Source organism: Balearica regulorum, chromosome 27, assembly GCF_011004875.1.
Source record: "Balearica regulorum gibbericeps isolate bBalReg1 chromosome 27, bBalReg1.pri, whole genome shotgun sequence".
Lineage (NCBI taxonomy): Eukaryota > Metazoa > Chordata > Aves > Gruiformes > Gruidae > Balearica > Balearica regulorum.
The window spans coordinates 3,998,646-4,010,957 of NC_046210.1; the positions used below are offsets into that span (position 1 = coordinate 3,998,646).

General features: G+C 44.4%; 1 protein-coding gene across 2 annotated transcripts in view; it reads right to left on the reverse strand.

Annotated features, from left to right (window-relative positions):
- The window catches only part of LOXL2 (lysyl oxidase like 2), a 54,297-nt gene that overhangs the window by 33,069 nt on the left and 8,916 nt on the right, over positions 1-12,312 (reverse strand). For both annotated transcript variants that reach the window (XM_010302964.2, XM_075736703.1), the window contains exons 2-3: positions 10,338-10,778; positions 7,691-7,866 (exon numbers count right to left, since the gene is read on the reverse strand). In XM_010302964.2, the coding sequence (XP_010301266.2) occupies positions 7,691-7,866; positions 10,338-10,698 (537 nt within the window). In that variant the 5' untranslated portion in view covers positions 10,699-10,778. The remainder of the gene's footprint in view (positions 1-7,690; positions 7,867-10,337; positions 10,779-12,312) is intronic.

Consider the following 12,312-nt stretch of genomic DNA (forward strand, 5'->3'; position numbering starts at 1 on the left):
CCACATGCATTGCTCTCCTGCTTTAAGATTCCCCGTGATCCAGTCCTTCCCTATACCTGACCTATCCCACTGCCTCTTAGATGCAGAAACCAAGTCATATCCTCATTTTTCATTTACAAAAGAGCTCTGGGATTTCTTGCCTTCCCAAACACCAAGATATTAAGGCTGCAACTTGGACAAGAAATAAATTGATTTTTTTTCCAATTAAGAACGTAACACAAAATCTTTCCAGACTTTGTTCATCCCAGAGACATCTTCTCCCCTGTATTTAAACCCTTCACTTACTTCCACTGAAGTCTCAGCTACCAAGTCTTTTCCCCTGAAGACGACTTTTTAGAAAGTCTTCTTCACATACATAGGAATTGGTGGAATCTGTTTTGATATAAACATCTGGAGCTGTGTCTCTGAGTCACTAACAAGGTCCCAGCTGTTAAATAAACATGGTGAAATAGATGCTGCAAGACAAAGCCGGATTGCCTATGGGGGACAGCAGTCCCCTGGGAACATTATGCTGTATTGAACTGCAAGCACTTTGTGTTCTGGGTTTGTGCAGTACAAAAGGGTAAGGGATGAGAGTGCAACTCGGGATTAGGGTCCAGGAGCAAATACAGTGCAGATTATAAATGACAAAAGCTGAGGCCTTTGCTAAGCCATGAAACGCCTCAGCGGCAGCCTCGTGGTTGCCAATGCAAAGCAGGCTAATGAAAAGCACGAGAGAAAAGAAATGCTGGTGACAGAAGTGAGCGAAAGAAGGCAGGAGCACTGAACCCTGGAGATACTTTGGCATGGGTGGGAGGCTCAGCTCAGGATAGGATGCCGCTCTGTTCTGTGCGCATCATGGCCCAAGGGTTTCACGATGAGCAAAGCTTTTACATTCTCCGTTTCCTTTCTTCCGAGCGACTTTAAAGACAATCTGGGTCAGATCATAGAATTGTTTAGGTTGGAAAAGACCTGTAAGATCATCAAGTCCAATCGTTAATGCTGCAAGCTAGCCAAATTTATTACCTGACCTCCACACTGCAAAACAGAACAAGATCATACTCTGTTAAAGAGTTAATTTGTCTTGTGTAACAGAGAAATGGTATCGCATCCAGCACAACGGCTGACAGCTACTTAGGCCCTGGATACAGACAGTGCAAGGAGATGAACCTTGTTTTGGGACAACAAACCCAGCAGCCTGACGTGCCACAAGCCATGACAAAGAAACCATTGAGGCAAGCAGTTAGAAACTATCACACACACACTTTAAAATGATAGCACTAAAGAAACGCGGTGGCTTACCCCAACAGCAGCTTAATTAATATTTGTCTGGAGTTAGCTCCAGAAGAGATGCTGAGACCCCTTCTAGATACACAAAGCATCAGCTTTTATGCTACACATGGGCTGATGTTTAGTGAAGTAAACATTTACACCAATGGGAAAGAAATTAAAACACTGTTGTCATAACAAACAGGCAAATAAACCTTTTATTGTCAAACATTCTTGACAACTGAACAGTCGATACAGAACTGAAGTCTCAGAGGGTGGTGACCTAAGTTGCAACTCCCCACGGTACAGAGAGAGTCTCCACTGATTCGCATGGCAAAAAGCTACATAAAAGGAAGATCTATCTGTGTGCCAAGCCACAAACAATGACCCTTTCCTCCCCTCCTTACACCTTCCAGTCAGATCCACAGAGCCCAACTTAACCGAAAGCTCCTGAGCAGGACTTCGCAATGCCCTTTCCACTGGTTAAGAAACCTGGAAAACAATGTTCAACCGACTTTTAACCTGGCATGACCAGAGTCTTTGAGCCACTGGGCTTTGAAGTGAGATTTTTGTGCTTCGCATACACCCAGAAGGGAAAAGCAGGGCAGAAATAGCAGCACAGCCTGGTATGTTTACCTAGGCCTCGTCTGCCCACCGTCTGCCCAAAGCGCTGGTCTAGTCTCAGGTACCAGATCTATTTGTGAACCTGCAATGGCTATAGCAATTTGATATATTTAGAGTATGTCCTATTTGAAGCGTCTGTGTGCACACAGAGGAAGAGGGTGGACAACAAATATTTTGTTAAGGATGTTTTGGGGGATAGGATTAAAAAAAATCTAGCATGCATTTAAGAAATATATTAAGGGTAGAAGCTAGTTACTGTGGTCTTAAAATTGCTGGTCAGCCCAGTAAGGCAGTCGCAGGTGGGCTTGTGCTGCGTTTGGACAACACAAAGTGGCTGGATGTACTATTTGGAAAAGCAGGGCCTGCATTCCCTGCTCATGGGTTTGTGAACACACATTAAATCATTTTGATTTCAGAGCTTCTGGCATCCTGCAAAGACTTGGGAAAACATTTGAGTCTGTGCACACATTTAACCTGCAGGCTTTGGCACTGTACAAAGGAACCTTAAAGCAGATCCGCGCTACCCACCCAACCGCTTTCAGACACTTACGAACTGCGAGACAAGAACCAAAAGTCGTACTGCACTTCTGCATCGATTGTACCCTGCTCTTTGTACCTTTTGCCACAGCATACCAGCAGAAGAAAGAGTGTAGTTTAGGACAGTCTAGATGTGCAGATTCTGCTCCCAGCTTTTTTCTTCCACTTTGCCCCTCAAACCTGGCTCTTCCCCTCGCTGACTCCCCTGCCCTAACTGCAGAACAGATACAGTGCTTCCTTGGGACAGACAGACAGCACAAGGCCCCACGTGCTCAGATACCTTTGGCTAACACAACAGATTCCACTTGTTATATTTTACAAAGCTTGAGTTATTGCAGTTCAGCTTATATATTTATAGCACTTACCGTCTGTCCCTCCCAAACTCCATGACAGTCAGCAAGCAGTCTCAGTGTTCCTAGATATACTTTGAGCACTGAAACCCAACATGATTAAACTTTTCTTTTCACCCTCACAGACCAGACACCACTCACAACATGCCTGGCACGCTACAATGCCTACAAGAGTTACCATTACGAATAAAGCGGGTAACATGCTCTGCCATCGTGGTTAGACCCAAGTTGTACATCAAGCCACTAATGTGAATTCGAGTATGCAAAACAGAGCTTTACTCCAGGCTACGCTGTGGCTAAAAAAGGAGGAATGCAAGTTAAATCAAACTCCGAGTTAAACAACGGTGTTATGTTAACAACAACTTTGGCCCCATCATCCTGGATGTGCAGATGCTTCTGTGAAGATCACAGCAAGGATCAGCGTCAACTTCCTCATGTTCCCAACCATCCACACAGCCTTTATGTTCACATACAATTTAAGCCATGCGCAGCCACGCGCTTGCAACACCTCCAAGCACAGCTACTGCTTTTTTTTTCTTTTTAACCCTCTCAGGGTGTGCAGCTTACTCTCACAGAGCTGGTGTGCAGGAAGGGACAGAGGATGCGATACCAGCGGTACCTGCCTTTCACCTCCTAGTGCTGTGGGATTTCTTGGCTTCCCAAACACCAAGACATTTGCTCCCGGAGATGAACAGGTAATAACAGACAAGGTCAAGCCTCAAGGCCTGCTGTCTCCATTAATGAGACACTGTCTGCATATTTAGCCTATGCACTTTAAAGAGGAGGGGGAAAAGCCCCTGTGTAAAATGCATTCAGTGTCATTATGGTCACATCACCACCAAACACATGCTGCTCTTCTAGCTTTGAAAAGGTGAGCAACCTTCAGTGTTTATGCAGCCACTGAGCTAAAGGGCTATCAGGCTAATTCTGACCAGCCAGCAGCCCATGAAAGAGCTGTCCTGCTATGCACATTCATCACCCTCCAAGAAATAATCCTTTGAACAAGTCCCAAGGCTAAAAGCTGCAGTGGCTGCGGAAAATAGCAAGCAAAAACGATGGGAGTTTTTCTGCCCTTTAGCAAGAAACTGATGGATTTCAGATCTGCCCCAACCTCAGTCCTGTTAGAGGAGTTAACCTCTTCCTGCCTGTCTCCCCATCATCTTATCACAGACCTTCCATCACTCACCCTAGACTGAAACGCTTCACTTTGGCCCGTGACCAGCAACTAGTCTCACAGAAGCAAGGGTCAGGCACTGCTCCTTCCCAACGGGGCAGGGAATGGAAAGGCTCAGGGACAGGAAGAGATATGACGTAACCCTCAAGATATGAGCTGTGACGGGAAAAGATCTGTCTGAGCATATATATATATATAAGCCAAGTGGTGATGGAAAAATTCATTCTATACTACTTATCTGCAGCATTTCCAAACTGGGAAATGGAGGCAAGTACGTTGTCCAATAAAAATAAACTCTGCTCAAGGGCTATCACGTTGCTTTTAAAAGAGTGTGAACTCTCTTTGCCTGTCAGATTTTAGGGAGCAAGGCCAGACTTGAGCAAATGTCAATTTGCACAGCCCCTCCGAGCTGGAGCCCCGTCAAAATGAAGTCAGATGTTGTCTTATACCTGCTGGCTTTCCACGTTGAATCTTAGCAGCACTTGGCAGCCCCAGAGAACTTAGCACTAAAGGGTCTTTTAAGACACTTTCTAAATGATGAATTTAAGATGATCTATCTGTCCCTGGCAGTGGGAACACACAGGGCTCCCTATGACAGGCAAGAGAAATCTAAATGTGCTGGCACACCTTTGGCGATGGGTAACCGGGCTGCACAAAGCACATATTTCCCCTGAACGCTTGCAATAGGAAAGCGAAACAAAACTGTTGCTCCTACCCCACCGCAGCTTACACCCTGACACATGAACAGGTTTGCAAACAGTCAGATCCATTTGGGAACTGTTAAAGTTGTTACTAACTAGTGTGGGAAAGCAACATTGGAAGGTGCAATTGAATATATAAGCTCTGTGCATTGTCTTAAACTAGATCTATTTTGAGTAAAGCCTAGTTTTAAAAGCAGCTTAAGGGCAAACTGAAATATCTGCCATTGGAAATCTCAGTGGGAAATTTGTTCTGGTTTAGCTCCGTCAGTGCGATAGCTGAAGCCAGTGGGACTGGTGGAGAGACTTGACCACAGCATTGCTGTTCAGCAGAAAATTCCAGGCCCCTCAACCCCCGATCTCATTCCAAAGAGAAAACATCACTTGGGCAAACTTTGGGCTACAGACTAAAGAACCCAGCAGCTTAGAAAACAATGATGTTTCCTCTGATGAATGTGAGGTATGATATGTAGAATTCCCAGGCACGTTAGAGAGGGCAAAGAGTTTCAACTTGCATTCGCACAAGCCTTTTGACCTCCCTGTTTTGGAGTTTATGACCCTATGAGTAACCCTGCTCATCATCTTTGACTCAAACTATGTCACGCCAGCTGCTAATGAGATAAAGCAAAGATTAAGAGGAGGAGGAAAGCTGAGAGAGGGGGAAAGAGCTTAAACATTTGACAGCTAACTGTGACTGAAAAGTACTTCCACAATGGCATCTTAAAAATTTATAGCACATCACCTTCAGCTTTAATTGTGCTGCAGCAAAACCAGCAGAGAAAGAATCCTTTGGCAGCCAGTGATCTTATAGGGGCATAAGAAAAATCAGCTTGGTTTTGCAGAGTAGAAGCAACGGTATGGTATTAAGTTGCTCATAAAATTCAGGCAGCCATGGGGAGGGGAGAAGCACAGACACATAGAGCCGAGGGTCACAGCAGCCACTGCCCAGAAAATACAACACTATTTTCTACCACCAGGACAAAGTCACAGGGACAGCCACGCTGACAGCTCTCAGCTTACTGCAAGTATTTAAAAATAAAGCTATTCATCTGTTTTACTTTTTTCCCCCACCAGTTCAGTGTCTTTAGTCACCAGTGCCCCTTAGCAATTGCTCTGAATGCTGTTACTCGTCGTGTCAGTGGGTGCCTTCACCCATACATAGCTCCCAAGAGCTGCCAGGATATGGGAAATATAACTTCTCTTACACCTTTTTCTCTTAAGTGATCCTGTTGATGAGTCAGGCTTCTGCTACATGAACTGCTTCAATCTTATGATTCATTTTACTTATATGTGAAGCTTTAAGCACCCACACAGCATCAGCACAAGCTAGCCCTCAATTACCCAATGTGTTCAACTCATTAGTCAAACTCCAATGCTTAGCTAATGGAAAAGCAGAGCCCTCCAAAGCTTTTATGATTAATATCTGAAGCATCTCAGAATGAAGTGACCTCCGTCTAGACTAAAGCATCTTTTCTTCCAGGCCTCTGTTTTGAGGATTCACTGTGGCTTTGGGGAAGCATGCCTCTGCCAAAGCCATCACTGATGTTCCATGATTTCGCCTCATTCCCTGAACAACAGTGCCATTGATGGAGACAGCTTGGGATCCCTCAGGAAAGCCTCCTTTCCCTCCTTAGCCAAGCGAAGCAAGGTCAAGGCAAGGAAGAGAATTTCAGCTCCTGTATCCCATATCTGCACCCTTGCATGAAAGCCTTCTGTAAAGTGCTGAATGCTGCCTGCCCACCCATACAGTGTTCTTCCTAAAGCCTCAGCAGGGCAGGGAAAGGTTTGACTGGGTGATTATCTTCCCTTGCCAAGTATACTGCACTGCATTAACCTACAATGGAAAAATCTGGTGAAAGAAAATGCTGGGAGACCCTTTCTAAATCCGTGGCTATGAAGTAACTGCTAGAACAATTTTGTTTTAAAGTGATAAAGGCAGCTGTATCCATTGTTTCAGAGCATGAACAAAGCCAAGATTCAGCCATGGTAACCACACTGTGGTATGCAATACATCCTGGATTCCCTGTCTGCTTAAAATAAGATTTGACTGTGGTTACTGGATAGGTTCTTTCGATAAATTTTGACCATGGGCAACCACTGAATTCGCATACAGAAACACCAGAGCATCTGAAACAAGGGAGATGTTAGCAGAGTCAACACAAATACTTTCCAACCTGAAAAGCTGAAGGAAAAGCAGCCACATTTTTTTTCTTTGAAGAGCTCAGCTCAACGTCTTTCCAGCCCAGCATTCCCCCAGCTCTTTATTCTGCAGAAATCTAACAAGCCCACTGGAAGGTGATTCAAGCATTTTGCTTCTGTCATTTCCCCAAGAGTTTTAACCTCAGCCTAGCAGTCTAACCCAGTCACAATCCAGAACCTTTCCCCCAGTGACCAGCCCACGTTTTCCTCTCTTCAACTCCTTTTGTCACTTCCAGTACTAAACCCCCATTCCCGCAAATATTTCCATACAGTTATTGTGGTTACTTTGTCATTGCTTAGCCAAACTGTGCAAAAAAATCTCTTTATATATTTCCTCATAAATCCACCCGTTTCACGCCATGGTTGTAAGCCCTATTCACATCCAAATCCCAGCCTACCTGCTGACCCCCACTGTTATACCAGAGACTCCCAAATAGCTCCCAGTACTGAAAGGGGGGCATCAGGGGAAAGAAAACTCAGTAATTTAGTACTATGAACAAAGTCGCCCAGATGTAAGGTCTGTGAGTACAGCACATATCCTTGTCTCTCCAAATACATGCTTAGAAATATAATAAACCAGTTTTCAATTCTGAAAATTGATTGCGGAACAGGAATAATATATTTTCTCCTTAGTCTAATGCTATTAAAAAAAAAATCTTTCAAGTTTTTATTACACATATAATGCTCTGAACAGCTGAAATCAAATTTGAAAGTTGCATCTTTAGCCAGCATCTAGAAGCACTGTCAAGAGTTTGCTTTAACCACAGCATGCAGCTGGGATAACCTGTAACGTGTAGTAGCAGACATCCCTGTCCACAGAAGACTCTTGATCAGCAGCTCATAGTTTTAAGTATGTTTACCTCTATTTGGTTAAGCAATGAGTTGTCAAACTTGAAGCCAGGGATTCTCTTTTCACTGCAGACCACTCCCACGTCTTCGGTGTGTTTGCAGTCAGTTACTCCCCAGCCATTTGAAGTGCATGCTGCCAGGGTGGTCTCCTTGCCATTACAGTGGACATTGTCCATCCAAATTTTCCCTGAAGGGGAAAGAAAATAGAACTGAGACTCACAAAGAGGGTAAATCTAGATTGTACTGATAGCTGGTAGGAAAGCAAGGAAGGCTGCTGTGCTCTTACTACTTTGGGGAAGAGATTACAGCTAAAATAAGCTTGAATCAACAACTAAGGAACATCAACGATCCACCTCAAACACTTACTAACTGCAAACAGCTCTGCCCCACAGCTTTCCCTTTCCCTTATCTGCATGGTAATAAAAGAATACCACCAGCAGATCTCCGCTGCAGACCTGCTCCCAGCGATAACTGCCTTCCTCTGATGACAGCCACTTCAGAGCAAACAGTGTCGCCAGGTCCCCTCGATCTGGCTGATTAGATCCTGCCCTCTAATCATACTCACCAAATCATCCCTTCTGTATTTAAGGCTTCTCTTTGCATTGTTTCTCCTTTATCAAACCCTCATTAAATCTCTTGTAGGAATCATCTCCAAATTTTGATTAAATGCCCTCATTTTTTTAAAACAGAGTTTTGCGAAAGCTTTAACAAGCCACTGTTGTTTGGAACCTCCTGTTATTTGGGAGTTCTTTGAAAACCAATCGCCAGATCCAATTTCCAGATTGTAATTACCACTTTCCCTCCAGCATAAAGTGAGTGCATATTCACATGAGCATGCACATGTACGTGCATATATATAACATTTTATCAAATCAGGTCCCTCAGAACTCACTTCTAAAATGAGCAGATAAAAAAAAAAATCAATAGGTGTCACCTCCAAATTTTAGGTCACATTTTCCCAGAGGCAGCTGAGAGCAAGAGACCCAACAGCATCTCCAAGATTCACCTTTACAAAATGCCTGTTTTCCCTTTGGAACTGTGCTGGGCACATGCTGCTGCCTGTGATTTACCCCCTAAATTGCAGGGAGCTAGGGCCAACAAGCAATTCCCATATTTTAGGATCCCAAACGCTTTGCCTGTCTGAAGAATAACACGTCCTTTGGATAGAAAGGACTGCTTGAGCTTCAGAGCCACTACAAAATTCTGCAGCCATTTCCCTTGGCTGTCCCAACTTTGTTCCAGCAGCCTCAACAAGTTCAGTGGGTTAATCACCCGACGATGGATCTGCCAGCCCTCTCCATGCTCCCCAAACAGGACAGCAGAAAGATCTCCTGCAAAGCCTGGCTCTACAGTTTGAGGAAGGCAACACCTCCCCTGCACAGGCTCTCGGCATCGAGATTTACCCAGCACCATTCTGGTGTAGAGAGAACACTCCTGTTAAATCACGTGGCAATCGGTTCCTGGTTTGTTTTCAAATGTCATGGCCTCTTACTCGCTCCGAAGTCTCCTACTCTACCCCAAGAGCCAAAATCCACAGCTTGGGACAACATTCAAGGTTTCACGTTTCAGTCAAGGCCTGCTTGCTCTTTTACGGGCAAGTTTATAGGTGTGAGGACTAACGAGTGGTGCTAAGTAACAGGCACACAGCACGTTTATCCCTGCTGCAGTGGAAATAATCTGTCTGTGGGTTACATCAACGGTGTGCCAGGCTTCAATGTTTGCAGAAAAAATTCTCTGTAGGTCAACATTTAACTAACAGCATATCAAAATACGACAATTAAATCTGTTGAGTTATATACTGTCACAGAGCTATTCTCTCTCAAACATTATGGTTTTAAGAATTCGTTGCTATACCACACAAACGTTCACCCTTCCAAGTCTTTTTCAGCACATATTTGGGAATGAGGTGCAATAAGATGCAATTGTCCACACAATCATCAGGTGCCATTTCAAAGAGCAAGAAAGGACGTACAGTTTGGGGTGGAGGTGAAGAGCTCTTCCCACTAGGAACAGCCTGAGACTGTATCAACGGAATATTACAAGTATAGTCCTATACAGAACATGAAGTGTGCACGCTCCTTTGGGGTTTTATAGGCTAGTCTGCATTGCAGAATATGATGTGTCTCTAGAGAGGCTAACAGGAGAAAAGAAAGATTTGTATAGCATCATATAGACAGCCTGTTTAGAGCCTAAACAACTCAGAGGGAAAAAAAGAACAGGGAAAGGAGTGCTTAAAGGCTCTAGTTGACTCACTACAAGGCAAATGAACTGTGAATAGGGAAACGGGCCATCTATACACATCACATTTGTGGACGCAGCTTCTCTTTTGACAAGCCATACCGGCTACTCAAGAGCCTCCCACCCTTGTCCACAGCCAGCTGCTCCCAAGTGTCCCCTGCCAGAGTTCACACGCTGCAACCTGGTCCTTCAGCTTTTTGCCTCATCATTCCTTGTTTCAGTCCAGACAAGCAAACGCCTATTATTTTAACTGTTGAATCTAATGGGATAGCGATTTATAGAGGCACTGCTTCACCAGGAAGCTATTTCAGTTACATTTGTAGGAAATATCACTACATCTTAAATTTGATTGACAAGCCAAGAACTATTGGTGCTTGGAGAGACAGCTAGTACAATACTACTGCTCTGGAGTTACCTTACCTTCTCCTTTTCCATACTTTGAGCTCGGTAGCCAAGACACTGCCTCCACATAGCCCAGCTCCCTGCAGACCACGTGTGCAGCATGGATGGAGAAGTCATCGTCACACACCGTGCCCCACTCGCCGCTGTAAAACACCTCCACTCTGCCTTCGTTGTGTTTTCTCTTCTGCCCCGCAAGCCGCAGCTGGATTTTGGGAACATTTGCCGGCCTCTGGGGGGGCTGGTACACTTGTGGGGGTGGCTCAGGGTAACCGGGGAGGTAGGGCCAGTTTTCATACTGGGCAAAGCCCAGCGGGCTCAGGGAGATGAAGAACAGCATGATGAAACAGTGGTTATGGGTAAAACCCAGGAATCTTGCCATTTTTCAGTGCTCACAGTTCTCAGAGCCAAATCCTCTGCTAGCAGCTGCCAATCAGTGCAGGTAGGTACTGTGTGGCTGTCCTGAAATGAAAGGAAAGGTTGAGTAAGGCTTGATAATGACATAGACTTTATATCTCTTGCTTCAGCAGGGGATAAAGCTATGGAAAAGACTATGTACATGTTACCTGTAAAAACCAAAGTCAAGTAAATTATTTCTTGTGAGGTGGAAGAACTAACTGAACAACCCCCCCCAAGAAAATTGCTTCTAAGTTTAGACCAGCTTGCTAAATAATTTTACCTGGAAAATATTTTTTTCCAGGGCAAAATTCTACGGTGTCATAAGTGCTAGCAGTTGATTTTCCTATTTCTCTGCAAATCCAGTAGTTCAGTAGCTTTAGCAAGCTACAGCCAGCCTTGGTTCAAATCCTACCAGGACAGAACTGAACCATTTTGCTCCCATACCTCCTACAATAGAGAAGCCAAACCCATCACTTAAACAGTGGAAATCTAGAAGGGTAATGAAACGTATTATCATACAGTCAGAAGTGAGGTATGTATATTGAAGTCTGTTTTCCCAATATGATGATAGAAGACTTATTTCTGTGACTGCACGTCCAGTTTCATCTATAGAGAATGAACGTAAGTTCCTGTACACAGACACTTTGCAGACCTTGTCTGTCTGATGCAGTGGCTAATGGTGTCCAGGTTGCTAAGTCTGGATACTGATTTACTTGTCATACAACTGCTACATCCTTAAATAAACTAGTCATTTAAGCTATGAACCAGGAACTTTTTTGACTCATTAGAGGAATTTCATCTAGATGCTGTGCAGAGATTAAATCCTGGTCCTTTTCTGCCTGCTTCCCGCTCACTTACTCCCTGGCCTTCATTCAGGCACCCAGCACATGGAGTGGTCAAGCAGCACACGTGGGGGTTGATGATTGAATAGTTTCCAAGTGAAGCAATGCCAGAGTGTAGTGGGAAAAAGCTTCCCAGCCCTCTAAAGCTCCATTATTTCCTGGCAACCACCAAAGGGGAGGGAGAAGGGGAAAGATTCTGCTCCAAAACCAGATGTCTAGAAGCTAAAAACCTCCAGTAATTTTGCTGGGTCTTAGCTATCCCTAAAAAATGACCAGAAGATCACATACACATATGAAGACACAGCGAAACACATTAACCAGCCTTTTGAAGCCGCTTAATGAGGAGATGTATCAGAAATCCCAGGCAACTAGCCTGAAATTCAAGAGACATCAGTCCAAACCTCAGCTCTGCCACCGACCTGCTGTGTGACCTCAAGCAGGTCACTTCCAGAGCTGTGCCTCAATTTCCCCTTGAGCTAAACAGGGCTGGTGATCACAAGCTTCCTACCGAAGTGCTTTGAGACCTGGGGATGAAAGGCATTTGCCCAAGGAATACATAAATGAAATAGAAAGCATGCGGGTTAGAAGTCTAGCATTGGACATCAGGGGATAAAACAGGAAAAGCAAGGGGAGACTTTACAACAGGTCTAACTAAATCAGGGCAGGGAGAATAAACATTTGGTTCCAAGGAGCCACGTACTTTCACAGTGGTTTCACAAGATTGAGATTCGTAAATTTTCATCAGGTATTCAGAG